General features: G+C 36.6%; 1 protein-coding gene across 1 annotated transcript in view; it reads left to right on the forward strand.

Moving 5' to 3' along the window:
• The window catches only part of LOC118006687 (NADH dehydrogenase [ubiquinone] iron-sulfur protein 4, mitochondrial), a 117,388-nt gene that overhangs the window by 67,193 nt on the left and 22,477 nt on the right, over nucleotides 1-27,718 (forward strand). Inside the window, exon 3 of the mRNA XM_034999444.1 lies at nucleotides 15,992-16,164. Within this exon, the coding sequence (XP_034855335.1) occupies nucleotides 15,992-16,164 (173 nt within the window). The remainder of the gene's footprint in view (nucleotides 1-15,991; nucleotides 16,165-27,718) is intronic.

Consider the following 27,718-nt stretch of genomic DNA (forward strand, 5'->3'; position numbering starts at 1 on the left):
CACTCCTTTATGTCTCTTCTACTCTTCTTGTTCTTCCTCCCTTTCTCTCCTTTATTCCACATTTCTGTTACTTTTGTCCTCTTTCTTCTTACTTCTTCTTTCTTCTTTCCTTCTCCTAAAATCCTGGGAGAGCTAAATCAGACCTAGAGAGGAAAGACAGAGATGGCCCTACCCTCTAATAGCTTTTCTTCTCTCATTGCCTTAATTCCCCCTTTGGGAAGGTATAGGCCTTTTGAAGACATTTACGAACTGGAAAAAGAAATGCCATGATGTGTACATTATATTATTTGAAATTTTCACCCTAGTGAGAGACTTAGGGACACTGGAAAGACTGTGGACTGACTTATAGATATAACATTAGATCTTTAAATCCGTTCTTTTAGCTGTAAGACTTTGAGCAAGTTATTTAACTTCCTTGTCCTCATCTTACAAAATTAAAACACGTTTTCAGATTTGTTTTGGAAGTTAATTGAGAATATCTACATTAAACAAGAGGAGATACAATATCTTATTTATTTCATCAATCAATAAAAGCTCTTTTCCTCCCTCTTTTCCCTCCTATGTGGAGTCATTCGTGTGAAGAGAGAAACAAACTGGAATTATGATTGTTATCCGTAACTGAATTTGAAGTAATTGAGATATTCTGAGTCACATTTCTGCTCAGACACTGAGTGCTAGGGGATCTTGGAGCAAAATATTGACCTCAGTTACAGTGGTCTTAGGTTAATATATCAGTTGTGTTCATTTGTCTATGTATGTGTGTGTGTATTTAATAATTTTTGTTATGTAACTTGCCTTTTTCTAACAGCCTATGGCATTTTACTAAATCATCTTTGATATTACTGTCTTGTTAACATAGTTTCTGACAATCAGTTGTGTAGATGTATTGATATATAATTATTGTTTCAATGAGAAATTTCTTTAGTCATTTATAACCTATTTTTAATGGGAATTTTAAACTGTATTACTCCAAAGAAGTTTCTGAAGGCCTTATTCATTTTATTATACATTATATTCAGTCATTAAACTGTATGTAGTTTAAAAACTTTACTGATTTTAACAGTAAAATATACACATTGTAGAAATATTAACCTGGAAATGTAAAAGTACAAAGAAAATGAAAATCATCTTTAATTTCAGTCTTGGTGATATTACTTCATTTTTATATGAATATTTAAACACACCAACATCCAGCATATTTATATGTAACACAAATCATGCTTTATAGTTTGATATCCTGTTTTTTCATTTTATTTACATTATATTGTGAATATCTTTAAAATTATTCAAAGGTATAATTGTAAATGGATATATAGTCTCCCATTGTATGGCTATACCATAACAACATCTATTGTTATACTTCCCATTATTTAAAATTTTTCACCATTATACACAATGCTAGAATGAACAACTTCATACCTAAGTCTAATCTTTTATAACATCTTTATTTTAGGATTGATTCTTTGAGTGGGATTACTAAATCAAAGGTGTTAGTATTAATATTTCAAATATTTTTTGATACCTAAAGATAATTGTTACAGAATACTTCTAGAGGTTTTTACTAATTAACTCTATATAATTTTAGGGTTATGCTTCTTCATAGCCTGTGCTGTTTTCTTAGCATATGTGGTCCAGTTCTATGGATGCCTTTCAGACTCTAGCACATGAATATAACAGAGTCTACCTAATATGTCTAAGAATTAGAAAACAATAAAAACACATAATACTTAAATGCATTGAAAATACTTCAGAGTTTAGTACATCCTGAGGATCAACATTATGAAGTTAGCTATCATTGTACTATCAGTTTCTGGATATGCAGGTTGATGAAATTTCTATCATAAATATATATAAAATGCATAGCATTTAGTACTACTGCTATTACTATTATAATACATTTTAACAGAGTTGTTACATATGAAACATTCTCCCTATCTTATATGTCAGTCTATATTCTTTCTCATTCTTGTTCCAGCACCTTTCCAGAACAGTGCAGAGTGATCATCCTTAAAAATGTCTATAGTATTTCTCTTTGTCATTTATTTGGTGAACTACATTATTATTGATTTCTAATTTAATTTAACTTTGTTGTAGTCAAAAACACACTCTGAATTCAGTTTTGAAATTTCTCAAGACTTTTTTTTATGGCTCAAAATGTGGCTTACTTTGATGAATGTTCCATGTATACTTGGAAAGAATGTACATTTTCTAGTTTTGGGGTTTGGTATCCTGTTTCAAATTTCAACTAATAGTGTTCAGATTTTCTTCATCCTTCCTAATAATTTTGTCTCTATCTTCTGTTACTGAGAGTAGTGTTAACATTTCAGCCTATAATTTGTGTTTCTTTTTTTTAATAGAATTTTTTTAAAAAATTTATTCATTTGAGACAGATACAGAGAGAGAGAGAGAGAGTAGGAGCAGTGGGGAGAGGCAGAGGGAGAGGGAGAAGCAGACTCCCCGCTGAGCAGGGAGCCTGATGCGGGGCTCGATCCCAGGACCTGGAGATCATGACCTGAGCCGAAGGCAGACGCATAACGACTGAGCCACCCAGGCGCCCCTAATTTGTGTTTCTTATGTTGGTCATTTTTTTGCTTCACTTATTTTGAAGCTCTACTAATTAGATGCATAAACATTGAAGAGTGTTATGTGTGCTTCATGAATTGATGTTTTTATCCCTTATGTAACGTCCCTCTTTTTCTGGTGCTAATCCTTATTCTGGAGTCTGCTTTGATGATATTAATATAATTGCTCTTGTTTTCTTACTTTTGCATGGTGCGTCATATTTCACCCCTTTACTTTTAACCTATTTGTGAGCTTATATATATTTTTTAAGATTTTATTTATTTATTTGACAGAGACACAACGAGAGAGGGAACACAAGCAGGGGGAGCAGAGTGGGAGAGGGAGAAGCAGGCTTCCCACTGAGCAGGGAGCCTGATGCGGGGCTCAATCCCAGGACCCTGGGATCATGACTTGAGCCGAAGGCAGACACTTAACGACTGAGCCACCCAGGCACCCCTGTGAGCTTATACTTAAAGTTTGTCGTTTGCATATGTTAGGGATACCAGGGTGGCTCAGTTGGTTAAGCGTCTGCCTTGGGCTCAGGTCATGATCTTGGAGTCCTGGGTTTGAACCCTGAGTTTGGTTCCCTGCTCAGTGGGGAGTCTGCTTCTCCCTCTGCTCCTCCCCACCACTTGTGCTCTCTCTCTCTCAAATAAATAAATGAAATCTTTAAAAATAAATAAAGTTTGTCACTTGCATATGTATATATTTGGCTCTTGCTTTTATTTTACCTAGCTTGACAATCTCTGCCTTTTAATTCTCATGTGATTTCTCTTTTCCTTTCTTTTTTGGGGGGCAACTTCACCCACTTCTTTTTCTCGTCTCCATCTCTGACAATCACCAGTGACCATTTTACTTCTTCATGGGATGCCTTTTTCTTGCCTAATTGCTCTGGCTAGGACTTTCAATACTATGTTGAACAGAAATGGCAAGAGGGGGCATCCTTGTCGTGTTTCTGATCTTAAAGGAAAAGCTTTCAGCTTTCTACCATTGAGTATGATGTTAGCTGTGGGCTTATTACATGGCTTTTATTATGTTGAGATACATTCTTTCTATACTCGTTGAGAGTTTTTAAATGCTTTTTTTTGCATCTATTGAGTTGATCATATAACTTTTATCCTTCATTTTGTTAATGTAGTATATCTCTGTCACTGTGTAATCTCTGCCTTTTAATTCTCATCTGATTCCCCTCCTTCCCTTTTGCCTTTATATTTTAGATTGAATACATTTTTAGAAACCTATTCTATCTCCTCTGTCAATGTTTTATCTGTACCTCTATTTTTTTTAGTGGTTCCTTTAGGAATTACAGTATGCATTCTCTTTTTTCTTTTTTTTTTTTTAAGATTTTATGTATTTATTTGAGAGAGAGAATGAGAGAGAACATGAGTGGGGAGAGGGTCAGAGGGAGAAGCAGACTCCCCGCTGAGCAGGGAGCCTGATGTGGTACTCGATCCCGGGACTCCGGGATCATGACCTGAGCCGAAGGCAGTCGCTTAACCAACTGAGCCACCCAGGCGCCCCACAGTATGCATTCTTACAAGTTTTTACATTCTGCATGAACTAGTAATATGTCACTTTACATGTAACATAACCTTGAAACATTGCTTTCATCTGTTACACTAGCCCTTTGTGTTAATGTTGATATACATCTTATTTCCAAATATGTTACAGTCCTCATAGTAAATTATTAATATTGCTTTAAACAATCAGTTATCTCTTTTTCTTTTTTTAGTTTATTTATTTATTTATTTTTGAGAGAGAGAGAATGACTGAGAGAGAAAGAATGAGAGGGGGGAGGGTCAGAGGGAGCAGCAGGCTCCCCGCTGAGCAGGGAGCCCGATGTGGGACTCGATCCCGGGACTCCAGGATCATGACCTGAGTTGAAGGCAGTCGCCTTAACCAACTGAGCCACCCAGGCGCCCCAACAATCAGTTATCTTTAAAGAAACTAAGAAACAAGGAGAAAATCTTTTTTTTTTTTTTTTAGATTTTATTTATTTATTTGACAGAGAGAGAGACAGCGAGAGAGGGAACACAAGCAGCAGGGAGTGGGAGAGGGAGAAGCAGGCTTCCCACGGAGCAGGGAGCCTGATGTGGGGCTCGATCCTAGGGCCCTGGGATCATGACCTGAACCGAAGGCAGACGCTTAAAGACTGAGCCACCCAGGCACCCCAAGGAGAAAAATCTTATATATTTACCCTCTAATTTACCATTTTTGGTGTTCTTCATTCCTCCATATAGATACAGATTTCCATCTGGTATCTCTTTCAGTCTGAAGAACTTCATTTTAACACTTCTTGTAGTGCGATCTGTTGGGACAAAATCTTTTAGCACCGTGTATCTGGAAATGCTTTTATTTTTCCTCTGCTTTTGGAAGACCTTGCTCAGGCTGCCATAACAAAATAGCGTAGACTGAGTGGTATATATAACAGAAATTTATTTTCTCATAGTTCTGGAGGCTAGAAGTCTAACATCCAAATGCCAGCATGGTTGCTTTCTGGTTAGGACAATTTCCAAAGCTTGTAGATGGCTGCCTTCTCACCTTGTCCTCACATGGTGGGGGTGGGGGTGGGGGCAGGGAGAGAATAAGAGAGAGAATGCAAGTGAATGTGAGCATGTCGGTGGGCGTGAGCAAACAAGTGCTCAGGTTTCTTATATAGGTACTAATCTCATTATAAAGACCCGACATCATAACTCATCTAATCCAAGTTACTTCCCAAAGGCCCATCATGTCTCCAAATGCCATCATATTTGCGGTTAAGCCTTTAATACATGAATTTATGGGGCAAGGGGACACTGAATGTTATGGACATTCTGTCCATAACAACCTTCTCATTGGATATAGGTTGAAGGTTTTTATTTTAACACTTTTAACACTTTAAAGATGCCATTCCATTTCTTTTTTTTTTCATTGTGGTAAATATACATAACATTTTAGCCATTTTTAAGTGTACAATTCAGTGGCACCAGTATCTATTACCAGAACTTTTCATGATCCCAAACAGAAACTCTGGACCCATTAAATAATAACTCCCCATGACCCACTTCCCCACATCTCTGGTAACCTTTATTAATACTGTCTCTATGAATTGGCCTATCATTGGTTCCTCTTACGAATAGAATCATTACAGTATTTGTCAAAGGGGAGAATGGTCTGCAGGGAGCAGGAGAGGGACGCTGGGTCTCACACTCTGGAAGGTACCCAAAGTCCCCTTTCTGCTTTCGTGTTCTCCCTTCACTATTAATAAACTTTGGAGTAAAACTGGTCTTGGTACTCTTGTTGAAAATCAGTTGACCATATATGCAGCAGTTTATTTTGGGGGCTGTCTGTTCTCTTTCATTGGCCTATATCTGCCTTATACCAGTACCACACTATTTCAAATACTATAGCTTTGTAATAAGTTTTGAAATCAAAACGTTTTCATCCTCCAACTTTTTTTTTTTCAAGATTGTTTTGAAGCAGAGTTTCCATATGAATTTTGTGATGAATTTTTCTGTTTCTGCAGAAAACATCACTGAGATTTTGATAGAATTTGCATTGAATCTGTAGATTGATTTGGGTAATGCTATCATCTGAGTATTAAGACTTCTAATCCATGAACACAGCATGTCTTTCCATTTGTTTTTGTCTTCTTTAATTTAAGCAGTGTTTTGTACTTTTCAGTGTACATGTCTTTCACCTTCTTGGTTAAGTTTATTCCCAGGTATTTTATTCTTTTTGATACTATTGTAAATGGAATCGTTTTAATTTTCTTTTCATATTGTTTATTGGTAGCATTTAGAAACACAACTAGGTTTTTTTTTTTTTTTTTAAAGATTCATTTATTCATTTGAGAGAGCGAGAATGAGAGAGAGTACATGAGAGGGGGGAGGGTCAGAGGGAGAAGCAGGCTCCCCGCCGAGCAGGGAGCCCGATGCGGGACTCGATCCAGGGACTCCAGGATCATGACCTGAGCCGAAGGCAGTCGCTTAACCAACTGAGCCACCCAGGTGCCCCACAACTAGGTTTTGTGTATTTTTTTTATCCTGCCACTTTGCTGAACTTGTATGTTAGCTCTAACAGATTTTGTGGGTGTATATGGAGTCCTATAAATCTGTGAACAGAGATAATTTTACTTCATTTCTAATTTGGATATCTTGCCTGATTGCTCCTCTTCAGAATTCTGCTTCACAAATGTTTGTTACCTCACCAGCCCTGAACTCTGATTACCTTCTCTGCTTTGAAACTACTGTGTTCTGTTTGGGCCTCACAATGGTCTGCAGTGCACTTCTAGGCATAACGCTGAGACAGTTAAGGACTACATCATGAATTCTTCTTTCAGGGATTATAGTATGATTCTGCCTACTATCCATTTGTCCAATATCTGAAAATAGTTGCTTAAAATAACTTTCCCAGTTTTATATGGCAAGAGCAAGTCTGGTAACAATTCTCCATCATGGATGGCGGTGAAACTCCATGTACTTACTACATTGTGACAATTCTTTTACAATAATGTCTTTGTTAATGAATCTTTTCCTTTTTTTTTTAACCTACCTTTAACAATTTGTTCAGTTACTGATTCTCTCAATTCTTTCTATAAAACATACTTACTGACACCTCAACACACTACATACCATGGCTTAATTTAGGTTTCATTTTAATATACTACGAGACTTCAGCTCTCAGTAATTGAGTCATATGTTTATCAAGACTCAGTTGTGTTTGTTTCCACAAGTTTCTATGCCAGTCTTACTTGAAATTGTAATTACATAATTTAATTGAATACTATGATCTGATTGCTATATAGGGAACAAAGAAGTTCTGTTGAATACTTTGAAAAGACAATAATGATGAATTTCTTTTTTTTTTTTTTAAGATTTTATTTATTCGTAAGAGACAGAGACAGAGAGAGAGAGAGGCAGAGGGAGAAGCAGGCTCCCAAGGAGCAGGGAGCCTGATGTGGGACTCGATCCCAGGACCCTGGGATCATGACCTGAGCCGAAGGCAGACGCTTAACCACCTGAGCCACCCAGGCACCCCAGTAATGATGAATTTCTAATAAACAATTTGTCAAATTAGGTGGAGGTGAAACAATTATAAAAGATTGTCATGTAAAAGGAAATCACAAAATTCCAAACAGATTTTGGACCCAGAGTGTTTCACAAATGTCTTTATATTCTAACTTCACATTTAAGAAACCAAAACTATAAATTGTAGGTGCCATATTTTCTTGGTAGCCTGTGGAAGAAACGACACTTGGAATTTAATCACTGGACCTATACTCAAAAGTACTGGCCCTATTACCAGTTTATTAAAACAACGTATATTATGCTTTTTGAGTTACACCACAATGTTTAAGGGTGAATGTATATGTAGGCACACGCATGCACATGTGCATGTATGTATTTACTTACTTAGGGGTCCCCTATTGTCACTAATATTGTCGGTTGACTGACTGTCATTTTCTAAGTCAAAAAGGAGACTTCTGTTGGCTACTTTCACTTTTATTCTTACACTAAATAAGTTTCTTAGGTAAAGAGGATTACTAAATCCTTATTATGTTGGGGAAGAAGAATTTATTCTGCCCTTCAAGGTCCTTCTAGATGGTCCTTCTTGATTCTTAGTTGACACGAGACAGACTAACAGGAGAAAATCAAATTTAATAGGGTGTATATGGCAATTCACATAGACCTGGAATTCCAAAGACAGTTGAGCAATATGATGCTTATATGATCTAAGGAGAGGGGTAGGAGTGAGGATACAAAGGGGAGAAAGACCATTAGCGGGAAAGTAAGAAGAGATGTTTTAAAAAAACCCCAAAAGTTGCCTCATTATATAGATAAGTTTCTTAGGTAAAGAGGAATCTGTTAATAGCTCTCTTTCTGGTACAGGCAGGCAGTTAAGGGGGAGGTAAAGAGCTTTTCCTAAATCTGCTAAGTTTTGATTGCTTTTAATTCAAAATAATGTTCATGCCAAATTGGCCCATCTTGAGGTGGCCTCCCGTTGGTCACTCCAGTTACAAAAAGATTGTATATTTGTATGATGTTCCAGAGTTATATTTAGGGCAGTTAATTAGATTTTAGGTGAGTGTTACCTTCTCATTCTAGTTTCTTCTGGTAGCTGCTCTTATAAGGTAACATAACATCATTTGGGTTAATTTTGAGGAAATTTTGCTAATTTTTTGCTATGTTTTTATGAGTCAGACACCAAACTCATCCTCTCCTTTATAGTTTTGTGTGAAAACACACGCTAAATAAATTCAAACCAATTAATATATACCTGTGTTTCTGTGCCTTGAGAGAATAAGTGGAAGTTGGCCTACCTTGTTGGTGGCAATATAAAATTTGACCACAGTTTTGGAAAGCAATTTGGTAACATTTCAAGGACCATGAAAATTCATATAACCTTTGACATCATCAATTCCACCTTCAGTGACAATTAAATAAATTAGTTTACTGGGATTTTCATTGCAGTATACTTGAAAGGCAATAATAATGAAACAATTTGATTTTTCAGTAATGAGGAATTGTTGCTGATCGATTTATCATAGCCACTAACTCAGGAAATAAATGGTTGAGTCCCGATACACTGCCTCAGCCAACTGCTCTGTCCCAGGGATTCCTGAGGGGGCTGGACAAATCAGAAGAAGCATTGCTTCTGGCTGGGTTCGCCAGCACTATTACTGAACAAACTCGTTGCAAGAGAAGCCAGTAACTCAAGAGACAAGGGTTTGGAAAAGATAAAGGTAGAAATTTAATTCAGGTGCCAGCAGCCTTTGGAATTGGCAGGCCCAAGCCTTAACCGCCTACCTCTCTGCTGGCAAAATGGATACCTAGAGTTTTATAGGGAGAGTTTGGGGGTGGGGCTTCCCTACAAGAAAGCAAGCAGAGAGTGGATGATCGTGGGTAGCAGTCAGTATGTGTTTAGCCCATGATCCTATATGGGCTGGGAAGGGGAGGTGTGGGGTGTGGTCTTCTAGGTATTCCTTTTGCTATCTGGGCTTTTCTGGTCTGGTGGTTGGAATGTTCCAGTCATTACAAAATGTCTTTGTCAATGCCTCAAAAAAGTACAATAAGAAATAAGCACAATGGGTTTTAGTTAGAAAATGAGTTAAGTGGTCTTGTCTATTTCTGGTTAGCTATTGATGCCTATAGTTTAGCAAGAGGGCTGACTGACAAAATTGGCTAAGACATTGTGACATATCAACTTAACAGATTTTTAATGAGGCCATTAAAACAAATATGAACACCGGGTAACGACATGTTTAAAAAGGTAGTGATGTGATACTTAAAAATAACCAGTGCTAAGTATTATAACTCTCTAAAATGGATATGTATATAGATAATTATTGATAGGTAAAACAAGAAAACAGTTGCTAGGGTTTTAAGTATACGGATATATTTTTATAAATTTCTCATTGTTACAGTGTTCACCAGTATCTTTAAAATCGTAAGTATCCTGAAGGAATCATCTTCTGTGTCCCTCTTTGGTCAGGTATTTTCTGATATTTTTCACCTTTAAAACCTGATTTAATCCTTCCAAACAGTGATACAACACAAGCTCTGTGATACAGTTTTTCAAGTAGGAAACTGACATACGGAGAGTTTAAACTCTGTCAGTACTGCACAGGTAGCAAATGGTGGCTGGGGTTCCTCCAGATTTATCTGAATTATACTTCCTTGCTCTTAACCAATATTGTATTTCACAGTATGATTATTTACTTATTTCTCACACATCACCTCCAGCATGGGTGCACAAATTGTAAACTTACTTATTCAGGAATAAAGTTTTGTCTTTATATGCTCTGCAGCCCCTGGCATAATTAACTTGACACAGTAGGGTCTTTGATTTGGAGTTGAAACAAATAAAGGTAAATTATATCTTATTCTTTCAATCCCATGAATGTCATAGGCTTACCAGTGTGTCTTAATACTTAACCAATTTAAGATATATTTTACTCAGTGTTTTTGATGTGTACAAGTGAGACATTCAGCTCTTTTTAAAAAGCTACATTTTTCTATCCAGACTTGAAGCAACTTACTGACTCTTAATTACAAAACCCTTTGTTGTATTTTGATTACTAACTCAGTTTTCAAGGAAGATAGATTTTCTGCATCTTAACACCAGCTTCCTATTATTTATTCACCCTGTCCTTTTTAAAAGTTCAGTATTAATTTTCATGAAAATAGAGATGATATTTGTACTGTTTTGAGCATTGTGTCTAGTACCTAATGCTGAAAACTATGTTGAGTAAATGAGATACATTCTTTTATTGTCTAAGATAAGCACTCTACATATATTAGTCATCATTTTACCTCGCTTAGTTGATTTTATAGATGGTGAATTAAGAAAAGTTTATTAATTTGCCCACAGTTGTGGGTTGGGATTCTTCTAACCCAGTTTGACTCAGCCCTTTGCTTTTAACCATTGCTCCTGCTCAGAAGGATCTAGGAGTAATGAAGATAGTTGAGATTGAGAAACTGTCTCTAATTCTTAGTTTTTTACTTGTTTTATGATTTGCAGTCATTTGCATGTTACTATTTCTATCTTAACATTTTATTTAAAACTTAACTTTTGGTTTCATGATAGCCTTGCCCAGTATGAAAAACGTAATGTTACATTCCAACACGTGTTTCATCACCTGGTTGGATTCCCACATCAGTGTATTTTTGCAATTTTTATTTGTATCTGAATTTTTATGGCCACTGACTTTTTAGAAGTGCTTAAAGTTCTTCCGTGATAAGTAAATACATTTGGTTATGCAGTCAACCTTAAAATTTTCAAACTGTAAAATTTATTTTGTAAAATGTCCTTCATTATTTATGAGACCATTTAATGAGTTTCTTGTGCTAAGTATCTGTAGGGTGCTTGAAAGGAAGTTTTTATTACAGATCTAAAATTGTTTTCATTTAAAAATCTTTCATGGTTGAAGTAGAATATAAATGCAATCTTTAAATTTAGATCAATTTTAGCCCTGGCTTAAATTTTAAATACATAATTGGTAACTAAAAGCTTTCAGTAGAACAAGTTTCTGTAACAGTATTTGTACTTAATGTTCCAGTATGTGCTCTATTAAAACTTTTCAACATTGATCCATACGTGCAGTTTAGTGAATTTATTACCAAAAAGCCTGGTTAAAATTTTGGCTCTTCTGGATGTACTGGGAGATCTATCAAAAATTCCCCAAAGTGGTGAAAACCTTTTTCATTTATTTCTCTTTATGACAAGTGTAAACTATTAAGGTTAAGTGGGTGGGGCAACTGGAAGTAATTACTAAGGCCAGTGGCATTTTTGTGGTTTAATAAAGGCAGAAGCTAATTATTCAGTTTTTATTTAAGTGAAATGGTGCCAAAAAGGAGGTTCCTGCAGAGCAGCTGCACTCCTTCAGTGTTACCCTAATTTACCAAAGACACAACTGTCACAAACAAAACTTTTAAACTTGATATATAGCCACAAAAGTAAGGAGGCTTTTGTTTGGAGTGCATGCAGAAGAACTCCTTTATACAAATCAACCGGCAGATGACGGACAATGATGAAAATTTGATTCTTTGAAGTCATAATAGTCATTGAAATGTGTGAAATTCTGGTATTGAAAAGAGAGCGACCAGCAAGACTCTAAATCCTGGGTGGTTGCAAGAAGCTTGCTGGGAGGTTTTTCTGCATTTTGACACCAACTTCCCATTGCTTGTTCCCTGCTTCCTTTGTTAAAAAAAAAAAAAAAAGTTGAATTCACACAACATAAATGGGGACAGTTGATAACCGAATCATACAGTTTTTATATGGAAAACTAATATTTTATAATGGAAATTGGTATTTGAAAGAATAAAGTTCATTTACATGTGCTGGCATATACTCCCTTAATGATTTTTTAAATTCCTCTTCCATTTAACTAGACTTGTGAAAGAGAAAGTCAGCTGTAAGCTCTTCCAGAATTTAAAATTGTGGAAGAGATGGTGCTGAAAGAGTGGAACGTCGGAATTACGATATGCATCTTTTCAGTAGCAAATAATTGAATGCCCTTCAGTCTACAAATCATTAGTTATTGTTTCTTAAAAATGCATTATTGTACCTAAGATTGTGTTTGTGAAACTTTAAGATAGTGACATTCTTTAATATTTGGAATATAGGTTTTATGCTTGACTCATCTGTGTAAAAATTAAAAGTTTTAAAATTCAGTAAATTAGCGTATATTATCCAAAGGGTAACTTGATTTATTATTATTTATAGGTAATTATGAGCTAGTGAGTCTTGAGTTTCGTTAGGTAAAAACTTAAGGCTTCTTACTCATCCAATGTGATTTAGCTTTTTTGTAGTCATAGAAAATTATGAATTGTTACTTATAAATATTTTACCAATAAAATGAGAAATCTGTAAAAGGCAATATTGACATCTTCAAAGCATTTGTATCTTTTATAAGTGGGTTTTTAAAAAAAAAAAACCACAGGTGATCCATATCACAATGCCAAAGTTGAAATCTAGAGATAATGTCTTTGGTTAAGTATAGTTTAGTTTGCTGATGTTTTATTTATTTATTTTGTGGGAGAGCAAAGAATTCAAAACACAAGTAAAGATTTCAACATAGTGCCTCATAGTTCTTTTCAAGTATTACATTTTTTTTTCAAGTATTACATTTTTTTTTCAAGTATTACATTGTTTTAATGGAATCTTGGAGTGGGAGCTTTTAGCCCATTGAAATGTGGCTTAAAGGACAGGTTCTTCTGTCACTAGCTGAAGCTGTGTGGATGAAATGATAACAATAGTGTCGTAATGCATTTTAAAAAGTGTGAGAAATCAGTTTGTCTAGACCAAGAGTGTGCCTACAGGGACTAGGAATTTTAGAGCTTCTGTGCCCTTTAGGTGTCAAGTATGTGAGAGATGCCAAGCCTTTTCATCCTCAGTCTTTGGCAGCGGCTCAACTCAGGCTGCAGTACCTTACATGTCTTCTGCAGGCAAAAACAGGGATTCTGTGTCAGGACAACTTAAGCTTCAAAATTCAGGAACTTATTTGTGCCAGTGCCAGCTTTAAATTGGGCAATGATATCAATAAAAAAAAAATGCCATACTTTGAGAAGCCCTGGAAGCACTGATAGTTGTTCAAAATAAAAAGAGCTTAGCAACATTTTGTAGCCATTTAAGAGAGATTTTCCATCCTTAAAAAAAATCATTGTCCTTTTCTATGTTAATAGATAGTACAAATCAAGAAATGCTATTTCCTTTTTTTTTTTTTTAAAGATTTTATTTATTTATTTGAGACAGAGAGAATGAGAGAGAGAGAGCACATGAGAGGGGGGAGGGTCAGAGGGAGAAGCAGACTCCCTGCCGAGCAGGGAGCCCGATGCGGGACCCGATCCCGGGACTCCAGGATCATGACCTGAGCCGAAGGCAGTCGCTCAACCAACTGAGCCACCCAGGCGCCCAATGCTATTTCCTTTTTAAAAAGTTTTTTTTTTATTATTTTGGCATATATACATCACAATATATGAGATTATAAAGGAAAAGTAAATGTTTCCTATAATCTCATCTTCCTGAGCTAATTAGTGTTGAGTTTAATACGTTTCCTTTCCTGTAAGTCTTAAATAGTGGCTAACTGATAGCTTTTTATGAACTCACTATGGAGAGTTTGCTATGGAATTTGGAAATGCTGCCTCACCATGTAATTTTGTAACACACTTATATTGTTTGTTTATATCCCCCTTCAACTCTAGCTGAGAAAATATGAATTTAGTGTAAAGATATATAATATTAAATAATGTAATATGACAGATTGTTTAGGACTTCCCAGGAGTCTCTTTAAGCTCTTGAGTAGAGAAATATGCTTCAGAAAGTCATAAAATATCATCATACTTGAAATTTCTTTGAAATTGAACTTGACAATTAAAACTTACCGATTAAAACTTATATTCATGGGTGCCTGGGTGGCTCGGTCATTAAGCGTCTGCCTTCAGCTCAGGTCATGATCCCAGAGTCCTGGGATCGAGCCCCGCATCGGGTTCTCTGCTCAGCGGAAAGCCTGCTTCTCTCTCTCTCCCTCTCCGCCTGCTTGTGTTCCCTCTCTCGCTGTGTCTCTGTCAAATAAATAAATAAAATCTTAAAAAAATAAAACTTACATTCATATGTTTAAAAATTATGAACCAGTTGCACTTATTTTGCTTTTATTTTATCTTGTATGCAAAGAAACTTTTAAAAAGGTACATACTAGAAGTACATATTTGTATAAATATTTATATGGATAATTTTGGTAGTTTCTCCAAACAGACAAGCTGTGACAAAGTAACCACACCTAATTAATTATTGGTGCAGGTAGAAAGGTATTGTGTTAAGCAGAAGATTGAATGCCAGCTAAAATAACTTCAATTTTTAAAAATCCATGAGTAGGAAGACTAGTGCAGTCAGAAATACACTTAGTATTTTCCCAGTACATATTGCAGCACCAAGCATTAACACTAATTATTTGGTCCATAGCATTGTATAGGGTAGGAGTATAAATAAACATTAGTCTTCTTTAGCGGATATGTTACAGTGAAATTGAAATTCACAAAATTTTCTGGTTTTCACAAATTTGGTATCATTTTCATGTTAACTCTGTTGTTTTTCACCAGTTATTTAAAATTTAGTAAGTGAACCATGATGCTATAATAATCTTACTTTGATCAAATAAAGTATTTCTACCATTACTGAATAGAGATTTAAACTCTGAATTACTTTACTATTTTGTGTCCTGATTGCTACTATATTTGATAAATAGGTCTAATCTGGGGCATCAAAATTACATGCATTAATCAGTTGAGCATTTGTTACTGGATAATTATTTTTTTAAAAAAAGTCACCATTGTTTTCATTTCACATTTCTGCAAAAATTGTGTAACTTTTTGGCTTACTTTTTCCGAACAGAGTTGATGTATCATTTTCTTTTCAGTAGATTTCACCAAAGGGAGATAAAATGTTAATTAAAGTTTTAGTTGATTTTGTTTACCAAAAGGCTTAGGCCTCCCACTAAAGGAGATGTCTTGTAAGCAGTTTGACACAGAAATCACTGGTAATAGATTCTTTTCTACTTAAAAGTTACTCATTTTTTATATCTCCTTACTTTTAATATCCATTCACATTTTTCTCTGCTTACTAGTTACACCAGCTCATGAAATAAGAGTCTACTGATGACAGGCTCTTCTGTCAGCAAACTCTTCAGAAATTACCAAAGCTTTGTTAGACAGAAGGGACCTAACTTTTTTTTTCATGAACCCTTTCCCACTATATCCTAACACTCCTCCCAGTATACCTTTTCCAGATATCAAAATAGTAATTTATAGGGTAAAACAGTAGAGTAGTGAAGTCAGAAAGCTAAAAGCCCCAGTTTATAAATCTGAATAGAGTTGCATGGATATAAAAAGCAGCAAAAATACATCAGAGTGCATATGGGCTGTTAGAAATGTGTTTGCTTGTTTTTTTGTAGGATATCACTACTTTAACTGGTGTTCCAGAAGAGCATATCAAAACTAGAAAAGTCAGGATCTTTGTTCCTGCTCGCAATAACATGCAGTCTGGAGTAAATAACACAAAGAAATGGAAGATGGAGTTTGATACCAGGGAGCGATGGGAAAATCCTTTGATGGGTTGGGCATCAACGTGAGTACTTTGGTTTAATTTGAATATTGTTTTCTGCTCTTTGTAGATTTTCCTTATAAATATATTGAAGTGTAAACTTTTTCATGTATAGTATGCTTTGATAGTACTTTGTGAGGCCATTTGTGGAGGTATCATGTTCAATGACAGACATATATATTACATTTACATGTATATATATTTCGTATTCATGTAAGTGTGACCCAGCACAATAAATCCTAGAAACAGTCTTTTCAGAGTACTATTTATTGGATGAAATGGCTGACAGTTTGAGTACTGTTAGCATGGTCCCAAATGATGTATATTAGTTTAAGATATGATGTGTGAATAGTGTTAATAATTTAATAACACTTTTGTTTATTTTTAATTTTTTTTGGTCGTTGTTTGTAAGGAGAAGAATTTAGAAATTAGCTATTTTGAGGGAAACTTGTAAGTTCCTGCGATCTTGTGATTAACAAATTTACAGTGCATTGGAATAAAGTGGTTATAAATTCTGTGGCACCAATGAAGTAAGTCAGTGACCTAAATCTCTGTGGTGGAATAAAACTCAAATAGCAGGACTACCTCTAGCTGAATAAAAGCTGCTGCGGGGTGCCTGGGTGGCTCAGTCGTTAAGCATCTGCCTTCGGCTCAGGTCATGATCCCAGGGTCCTGGGATCAAGCCCCACATCGGGCTCCCTGCATCAGGCTCCCTGCTCGGTGGGAAGCCTGCTTCTCCCTCTCCCACTCCCCCTGCTTGTGTTCCCTCTCGCTGTCTCTCTCTTTCCCTCAATTAAATAAATAAATAAAATCTTAAAAAAAAAAAAAAGCTGCTGCTACTAGAGAAAATAACCAGATAAGCTAGAAAATTATCAGTCTTTTTGAGACTCCTGGAACACTTTGTGTCCAGTCTGCAGTTGAAAGTGGTTATCCATTTTAATTATGTCTAATTTTAGAAAAGTATGATATTTAACATCTTTTCTTATCAAAGTACCTGGGAGAGTTTTTGTTTAAAACGTCTGCCATGCTGCAATTTAAATAGAATTATAGGGGCGCCTGGGTGGCTTAGTTGGTTCAGCCCCTACCTTTGGCTCTGGTCATGGTCCCAGAGTCCTGGGATTGAGCCCCATGTTAGGCTCCCTGCTCAGCAGGGAGTCTGCTTCTCCCTCTGTCTCCACTCATGCTTACTTGCACGTGCTGTCTCTCTCAAATAAATACAAATCTTTAAAAAAGTAAATAGAATCATATTTTATTTGGCAAAATATAGGCACAGTTTTTTAGGTGTCCATACTCAGTGTTTGAAATGTCATGATTACTCTTTTATTTTATTTTATTTATTTGAGAGAGTGAGAGCAAGCACGAGCAGGGGGAGCAGCTGAGGGAGAGGGAGAAGCAGACTCCCCTCTGAGCAGGGAGTCCGACATAGGGAAGGGCTTGATTCCAGGACCTGGGATCATGACCTGAGCTGAAGGCAGATGCTTAACTGACTGAGCCACCCAGGCACCTGTGAAATGTCATAATTACTCTTTCAGTCACATGAGATTTTAATGTTTTCTTCTATATGCAAGACTCACCCATTGTACTATTTATTGATGGCATTTGGGTAGTTTTGTTAATAAGTTAACAATCAAATTGGCTTTATTCAGCAATTTATGAATCAGGCAGGATCCCATTTAGCTAATAGAAAGGAGCTCTAAAGAACTATACAAAATGGAAGACTTGGGCTTGTTTGTTTAATTTTATTTTTAGGTAGTCTCTACACCCGGCATGGCACTTGAACTCAGCAACCCTACAATCAAAAGTCAGTCACATTTCTACTGACTGGAGCCAGCCAGGCACCCCCAGAATGGAAGACTTTTATTGGCAGAAGGGGTAGAGACAAGAAGGAAAACACAGATCACATCATCTTTCTTGGGGACAGAAGGGGTCTGTTGGGTGGATTACCTCACTATTGTTGACTAGGAAATTCTAGGATTGACTAGTTTAAGATTACAGTTCTGGGAGAGGTTGAAACTACACTTAGGTTAAGTATGAAGTCTTGCTTTGTTGATGAGAGGCTTGGCATAAGTGACTCCATTTTAGGCCGATTTTAATTTTTTTTTTTAACAATCCTCACTCCCCCCCCAATTTGGATTAGACTCTTAGCTTAACTGAGAGATATGATTAAAATTTAAGGCATTAGCATTACTCCCAGCTACCACTTTGAAGTTCTCACAGCTTTTGTTGATCCTTTGTGGGGTATTCATAGGTCTTGATCTCTTTGACAGACCCTGGCTTCAGTTTTATAATTTTTAAGTTGGTCATTCTTTTTGATGTTTCAGTCTTAGGGAGATCATTTGCTTCAGTGGGTAGAGGCTACGAACATGCATTTAAAGCCTTAGAGAATAAGGCATGCTAGGGAAGACTAGTGTGATTATAATAAGCTAGATAATTCCCAGTGTTTGGATTGGATTTTAAAACCATGGTGTCCAAGACTCAAACCAATCAAAATCAATTAAGTCAAAGAAAGACTCCATGGAAGGAGTCACCTTTTTACACCAAGTGGCTTTCTTAGTGATCTTACATAACTGAGTTTCAACTTCCTCAGAAGTGGTAATCCATAGCAGGTGGTGTTGACCAGGGAAGTAGAGTCCTGCCAAAGGAAGTGAATCCTGAATGCCTCCTAAAAATTCCCATTTTAATCTGTGGCTCTGGACTGGAAAGGTGACAGACATGGAAGCCAGTAATATTTTAATGGTCTGTAGACCACACAGGCAGTTTTATTCTGGTTACCCTTGCCTGTGTCCCTTTCTTTATATAGAGCCTGGATGCAAAGTTCCCCAAGTTTTGAGGTTTTTAACAAAAGACAGGGAAATGGACCAAGGAGTCTCTAGTATATAGATTAGAGTTTTTGATGACAAAAAGAGAGGGCTTTGGCTGAAATCTTGATGTCTTGAGAGGAAATAGCATACATTAATGTCACCTACTTCTCTTCTTCAATTTGATTTGAAGGTTTCCAGTGTTTTCACAGGATTAGATGTTAAGCAGAGCCTTTTTAAGCTGTGAAATATATGCCTGAGGTTCTAATCCTTGCAGTTTGCCATCTAGGTGGTGAGGAGGAATTGGTATAGCCCCTTCCAAGGAGATTCAAGGGCATTCTTTGTTCTTAGTGATTCTAAGGGTGGGAGGAAATTGAAAATATTACTTTGGAGAGTTGTAGCCAGATATTTGAGGAAACTAGAAAAATTCAGGATCTAGTCCAGTTTACAGGCATATAACAAAACCTCAAAAATAGTTAATAGGACCAGAATCTAACATTTAAAAGGTGCAAACATTATCTTACTCTCTACAATGAACTCCACTTTTTTTTAAACCAAAGATAATCACAGTAAAACTAACTTGTTTGCAGTAAACTTGGCCTGATTGTTTATATAAGTGCAGTGATAATAGTGACTGATCATATAAGTTCTTTTTGAAGACTGCTTTGCTGGAATTTTTCATAAGGAATCTTTGACCTCTCAAAAGCTTCTAAGGGACTGGCCATCAGATCTTGCAAAACCATTCCAGTCAAAGCCTCAGTGATATGGCCAGTATTTCCAGTTGTGTCTTGTTATAAGGAGAACAGATTTTTATTTAAGTTATGTAAATAATTAACTATATTACTATGAAAAGAATACTATTGGGTGCCTGGGTGGCTCAGTTGGTTAAGCAGCCAACTCATGATCTCAGCTCAGGTCTTGATGTCAGGGTTGTTCAAGTCCTGCTTTGGCAGCACATTGGGCATGGAGCCTACTGAAAAAAAAAATACTCAAGAATTTCGTATTTACAAAGGCATACTTCACCAAATTATAAGTCATAAATAGTTTAAGATAAAAAGTTTTGCCAAATCTGGAAAAACAAAACATTAAAAAACCAGCAATATTTCAAACAAGAAATGATAAAAATTAAATTTTCCTCATTCAGTCCCATGTTATTAAATCTTTTTTTTTAAGTAGGCTCTATGCCCAACATGGGGCTCAAACTCAACGGCCCTAAGAGTCGCATGTGCCCCAACCACCATGTCATGAATTCTTGAACTCAGTTTTTTCTAATAGTCCTGAAAATTCCTACCCAGTTCAGTTTTATGATTTTAGTTATCAGAAACCTTTATTAGTCAGGGCACCTGGCTGGCTCAGTCAGTAGAGCATACAGCTCTTGATCTTGGGGTTCTAAGTTTGAGCCCCATGTTGGGTATAGAGATTACTTAAAAAAAGAAAAATCTTAAAAAAAAGAAACCTGTACTTGTCAAAATCCTTCCCATGAATCTCCTTGGAAATGTAGCACTTTTGCAGTAACACTTAAGTATCAGAGTAAAACAACATCTCTCTGAATGACAAAAGAGTTAAAAATGTCTGTGGTTAAAGATCTGACAACAGTCCCTTATAATGGAATTGACAAGGAATTTGGTTGTTTTTGTGTTACACAACATTTTAAGATAATAGGTGGAATTATGAATGATAACATACGAGGACATCAGATTTCTAATAATTTCATATAATCTTTAGAACACTTATAATACATACCTATATAAATACAACGTAAAGAAGGCTTAATATTATTTTATTTGACAATGCTTCTCCTGTCATTTAACATACCAAATAAGCCTAATTACTTTAACTTTTCCAATTTTCCAGGGATCCTCTAGAAAATCCTAAATTTAGTTGAAGGTCAAAAATACTCATTTGGAGTTTGATTTGTGGGAAGTTGATCAAAAATATCATAAGTTAAAAAACACGGGGTCAAGTAGGATCATAGGTTACTGTGAAACAATAGTTATCCAGTTAACCATAGTGACAATTAAAGACTTGGAAGGCAAATATAAAAAGTTAAATCATTGTAAAACAATAACCTTAGCTGTTTTAATAGGGAAGATTCAGTGTTCTTAAGTAATCAGAGACCTGATAAAAACAACATGAGACACAGGAAATTATTTTGAGAAGATAAAATCTTTGTTTTCTAGGCAGATTGCTGTAAAAGGTAAAGGAAAAATAATTTTTTAGTCTCTTATCAAAACCAGACCAATAGTATAGAAAACTTTGGCCTTTTAACAGAAAACCACATTCTAATTTAGCACTTCTTTCTTTCTTTCTTTCTTTCTCTTTCCTTCCTTCCTTCTTGTTCTTTCTTCCTTCCTTCTCGTTCTTTTCTTTCTTTTTTCTCTTTCTTTCTTTTTCTTTCTTTCTTCCTTCCTTCCTTCCTTCCTTCCTTCCTTCCTTCCTTCCTTCCTTCCTTCCTTCCTTCCTTTCTTTCTTTCTTTTTCTTTCTTTCTTTCCTTCCTTCCTTCCTTCCTCCCTCCCTCCCTCCCTCCCTCCCTCCCTCCCTCCCTTCCTTCCTTCCGTGCATGTGAGTAGGGGAGGGACAGAGGCAGAGAATCTTAAGCAGGCTTCACCCTCAGCGTGGAGCCTGACACAGGGCTAGATCTCACGATTCTGAGATCATGACCTGAGCCAGAATCAAGAGTCAGATGCTTAATAATGAACTGAGCCACCCACGTGCCCCTATGCTAGCTTACTATAAAACACATTCACCTAAATTCATTCTGATCTTAGCCAGTCTTGACCATGCCTAATATTCCTGTCCTAAGATTCCTTTTCCACAAACTTTAGTGGCTTTAATTACATATGTTAGAATTTTTAACTCTAGAAACCTTAAAATAAAGTCGGCTCCGTGCCCAACGTGGGGCTTGAACTCATGATCAAGAGTTGCATGCCCTACCGATTGAGCCAGATAAGTACCTGTAAAAATCTTAATTTTTAATGAAAATAAAGAAGTAAACAGTTATAAATTGTGTTTTACCCTAGCACTCTGTGGATTGGCAGACTCATAAATACTTTTTACTATTTCTGGAAATGCATGTTTTCTCATAGTAAATTAAAATTTTTCAGGCACAAAACATGTTTACTAATAGATCCAAATACTTTTAGTTCCTCTGTAAAAGGAAGCCAAAAGCAGATAAACCTATATTCATTATATATATAGATCATTAAATATATAGATCATATATAGATCTATATATAGATCATTTACAAATACATATATAGATCTATATATAGATCATTTACAAATAAGGTAAAAACCTATATAATTAATGTTTCGGTTTTTACCTTATTTGTAGATGATCTATATATTTAATGATCCTCCATCACTTAATTTAGCACAACTTTAAGGTTTCAAGTTAACAAAAAGATTTGGGGAAACTATTTTAAAAATTCATCCAAAAACTTTTATCCTGCTTACATCTGTTTAATTCACTTGTTCTCAGGGTACCTGGGTGGCTCAGTAAGTTAAGGGTCCAACTGTTGGTTTTGGCTCCATTCATGATCCAAGGGTCATGAGATTGAGCCCCACGTAGGGCTCCACAATCAGTGAGGGGTCTGCTTGGGATTTTATCTCTCCCTCTGCCCCACCTCCCTCTTGTGCATGTGTGTGCTCTGAAATAAATAAATCTTTAATTAACTCATTCTCAATAATTATATTTAGATAACTTACGAAAATTCATCATATTAGGTTATTTTTCTTGCTGACAAGTTCTGTAACAGAGATAATGTGACAAAGAATATTTGACTACTAAACCCAAGTAGAATAAAAGTTGTTTGCATTATATTCACTATTTATAACTCTAAAGACCTATTTTAATTAAACCAACAAACTTAGATTAGCTTTGACGTTGAATATTTTCCCAGATCACATGAATATGAAAAGCATTTGGGTTAGTTTCTATTTATATCTGAGAATTTTAGGAATACCTTGATTCAAAAAAGCGCTTAATTTTCTTTAAACCAGTTAAATAGAGCTCTTTTACAAATTAATTTTACCAATACCATCTAGAGATAAAAAATAATAATCTATCTGCAACACATATTTAGACACACACGTAGACATACAGACAGATGTAATGGAGAACTTCTAACTTCTATTTTAAAGTTACTGCCATGAAGCAGGTACACAAACCACTAGTTATAAAAGAAGTTGGATCTAAGTTGTTTTTCTAGTAGATGGAATAAGTTAAGGTTACCTGTTCGGTTGACTAAAGCTTTTTACTGATACTTCTGGAGGAAACATCTACTTCACTTGAGCTGATGTTGACAGATTTGCATAGGACCTTTGAGGATACTTTTTTTCCAGTGAAGCTGATGATTACAAATGAAGCATCAACCCTTGGGCCAACGTTTTGATTGTGGACCCCTAGGAGGGTGTGATGTGGGGGACCCAGGTGTTATTTTAGGTGGCTGGCCTTGGAGCTATTGTAGCTGTAAGGCCGGTAGCTTGGCAGACTTTTGTTTGTGGTGGTGTTCCCAAGTCCTTTCAAAGTGCTCAGCTATGACCACAAATTTGGTCAGTGGTCTCCCATCCTGTTTTTTGCTTGTTTATCAATCCACTAATCTCAGGAAATAATCCATTTACAGATAGGACAGCTAGACCAAATTGGGTGACCTTGTTTATTATATGGAGCCCCGGAATGCTACAGGAAGAGAACTTCCAAGTGGGCTTAAAGTCTGTGGCAGATTCATCTTTGAATAATTTACCAATCAGTGTGAACAGGGAAGATTCTAGGAATGGGCTTTTAAAGATCAGTCGGCTGTCCTGTAGACCTTTTCTAGTCCACAAAGGTTGAAGGTTAAGGATCTTGGATGTGGTCCTTGGAGTTACACTGTCCTGCTTCCTGCATCCATTTTTGGGCTTCACCAAGTCTCACCAGCTTGTGCACAGACTGACAAGATCTGGCAGCCTGTGGGCATAGGCCCTCATAATGACTCTAATAAATTCTTCAGAAAACTTTGGGGATCCTCCTTGGGTTTAGGAAATTCTTTAACTATGGTTTTTAGCTTGGTGTTTGACCAAGGAGTGAGTTATCCTATAGCTTCGGGTGATTTTATCATAAAACGTAACCTTTTAATAGTCTCTTCAGAGTGGAAAGGCAGTTCAGATACAGGATTAATAGAATGTCGAATACTCAGGCAAAGGAAGATTAGAGTGGAGCAATAGGAATCATGTCAGTTTTATTGTCTTCTTTAAGTACCTCTTGTGTCTTTAATTTTTCATTAGCCTTTTGCTTCATTTTTTAATGAAGCAATTTGATGCGTTTTGCAAGCTTCTGAATACCAATTAAAACACATATCCCATTCTGTTTGTTCAGTTCAGGAACCCTTGTTTTCAAGTGCATTTCTTAAATGAATGATCTCATCTAATTGGAACGTTTCCCATAATGGACATTGTAATTCTAGATTGTCTCTAATAAAATTTTGACATTTTTGTAGATATTTATAACTTCTGAGACTATAGTTCTTAGACAAAATATGCAGGTGTGCCAGAAGGTGGCATGCTTAACTTTTTAGAATTTAAGGATCTCTTCTTTTTTTCCCCAAGCTAAGCCTTTGGGTCTCTCAGAGCCAAACTAATACCTAAAAGGGATGTGCTGCCGTATTGGGGATTTTGCAGTGTACCTCATTGCATAGAAATTTTCTTGAGGTTTGCAGTGATATAGTGTCAATCTAATCCATTCTGCAACCAACTTATACTAACATGGGAATCTTTGAGTTAGGTGGTGAATGCTCTGGCAGCTTTTGAGTGCTCAACATATTCCCACCAATTTTTGCAGCTTTTTGGCTTCCAGGATGCATTAACCTTTACACAACAAAAGACGAACAAGGATGTATACCTTAATAATATATTGGCAATAACCTAGAGATGTTACTGTGTCCTGGCCATGGGATAGTCCAGTGTGTACCACCGATAGTTTCCATCATGGTACCTTGGACTGGGGAAAGGATTGAACTAGCAAACACCAACAGACGGGGACTGGACGCTCCACATCAGTGGGAAACTGCAACGGCCACTAACAGTTCCCACATGGGTCTTGGGACAGAATCAAGGACTGGGGGTTTCCACCAATTAAACCAGGATTCCAGAATTGTGGCATGAACTGCCAGCAGCTCCCAACATGGGACTGACTGGTAAGCCAATTAGATTGGGATTGATGCAAAGAGTGGGTTCAGAATCAAGAGGAACTTACCCATGGCTCTTGGAAATGGTGAAAAAGACCAAGAACTCAGAAGGGTTTGTGGGTACCACACCTGTTGCTCATTGTCTCTGAATGCCATCAGAAAGTTGCTTCAGATCCCACTGCTGCCACTAAATTGGTTAAAAACAAAATTCAGCTCAGAAATTTAAAGATCAAATTGGCTTCGTTCAGTGATTCATGAATCCGGCAGCATTCCATCTAGCAAACAGAAAGAAGCTTCTACGTGCTGTGCAAAATGAAAGGCAAAAGGGGGCAAAGACAAGGAAAGAGCAGATTATCTCACCTCTGTGATTGGTATTCCAGATTGACTAGTTTAAGATTACATTCCTGAGAGAAATTGAAATTGCAGTTAGGTAAGTGAAGTCTTGTGAACTCTTGATTTGCTGATGTGTGGCTAAGTACAAGTGACTCTATTTTGGGCCTGTTGTCCTTTATAACAGTTTTCAGTTGGGGTTATTATGCATAATACTAAAGTGAAGATTTTTTTTTTTTAAGATTTTATTTGACAGAGAGACACAGCGAGAGAGGGAACATAAGCAGGGGGAGTGGGAGAGGGAGAAGCAGGAAGCCTGATGTGGGGCTCGATCCCAGGACCCAGGGACCATGACCTGAGCTGAAGATGCTCAACAACTGAGCCACCCAGGCGCCCTAAAATGAAGATTCTTGTACATATCTTCTGGTGAACCTATGACTTCATATTAATATGCTAATTAGCCCCTGATCAAGCCAATTCTATTAAGAAGTTTCATTCTGAAAAAAAGGAGAAGGAAAAAAGTATCATTCCATTAATTCTCTATCCTTACGCCTATCCACTTAATGACACTGGTAATGTGAGGAGTTTTGTTCTAGAAGACAGTTAAATTATGAATAGATTACCTTGAATTTGTGGAGGATTTATTTTATGCTTTGTTGGGGTGGGTCTGTTTCAGTTTTACCCTGGTTTTAGTCCTAGAACATAGTGTTAAAAAATAACAAGGCATGGGGGCACCTGGGTGACTCAGTTGAGTGTCTCACTCTTGATATCAGCTCAGGTCTTGATCTCAGGGTCATGAGTTCAAGTCCCAGGTTGGGCTCCATGCTGGGCGTGGAGCCTACTTAAAATATAAAAAAATAATAAAAAGGCATGGCCCTTTTGAGGTTTCAGTGAAAAGCACAAGGTTCTTACCAAGTCCTTCTAATTCTGTGGGACTCCAAACTCAGTCTCCCCTGTAGCAAGGAAACAGCTGCTGAAATCTCTGCTTAGTTCTTTCAGCCTTCTCAGCTATTGTTTTAGAGCCTTTGCCATTTGTGTGCAGTTCAGAAATTCCCTCCTCTGCAGATTCCTCCTTTTCACTGTTTCCTCCCCTAACTTCCCAGCTGCTCTGGCAATCCTAGACTCCCATCTCCAGATTCCTTGTGCTGATAAGACTGTGGCTTTCTGCTTGAGTTCTTGATGGTCCTAATGTCTGGACCAGAGAGTACCTTTAGGGGAAAAACTATCAACTGGATCTAATCCATTGTGGTTCCCTTCTTTGAAAAGTTGATTCCTCTCCATTTTCATTCCTGCTTTTGGTCACTCTGTTCCCTTCAAACAGTTGGGCTTTTTTATTATCTACAGTTGTTAGGCAGATAAATCTGATTTTAATGGTAGGTAAATCTGCCATTACCCAAATTGGAACCTCAGTAATTGGGAATTGAGCAAATAAAGTTTAAAAGTATAAGTACAAATTATATTTAGTAAAGATTGAAAAGAGAGATTATTTATAGGTGGAGGAGGGTAAGATGTAAAAGACTTCATGGAAAAGATTGGTATTCATTGTAAACCATGAGAGATGGTTGGGGTGGACTTCTATATGCTGATATAGTGGCCTCTCTCTATATTCCTAGTGGAAGGAACAGATTGAGCTGGTGGGAACATATAGGCTACATTTAGAGGAACATTTAGCAATCTGTTTGACTAGTTGGTTACCTCCAAGGGGGAAAATTAAAAAGAAGACTGGAAAGTGGGTTCGGATCATATTGTAGAAGTGCTTGAATGCTAAAGTGTAGATTTTGAAATTCATTTGGTAGACAATGGAAACTATTTTAAGTTTTAAAGTTGGACAGTGAGTTTGAGAGTTGAACTTTAGGAAAATTAATCTGGCAACATGGTGAAGGGTAGATTGGAGTCGAGGAGGAGGAAAGATTAGTTAGGAAAGTATAGTAGAGTTTGGGGGAAGGATAAGAAAGGGTGAAAGCTGGTTGTGGCAACATACTTAGAAAAGAACTTCAACATATAGGAGATGAAGAATGAGAAGGATAGAAATGAAGTGGCTGGGAAAATGGTGGCTTATTGATGCAGGTTGTTACTGTTCAACCTATGTAATTCTTCCTAAATAAAGTGAGAATAATAAAGGCTGTACCACCTTTGCAGATTATAGAGCTCTTGGCTCCTGAGTTTTTCCTACAGTTTTTCTGTTTTGTTTCCTGTTCTCAACTAAGTTAACATGAATATCAACACTCACCAAATTATGCGATCAGGGTCTCCTGGGTGGCACAATCATCTGACTCTGAGTTTCA

Source organism: Mirounga leonina, unplaced genomic scaffold (genome assembly GCF_011800145.1).
Source record: "Mirounga leonina isolate KUSES-001 unplaced genomic scaffold, KU_Mleo_1.0 Mir_98, whole genome shotgun sequence".
Lineage (NCBI taxonomy): Eukaryota > Metazoa > Chordata > Mammalia > Carnivora > Phocidae > Mirounga > Mirounga leonina.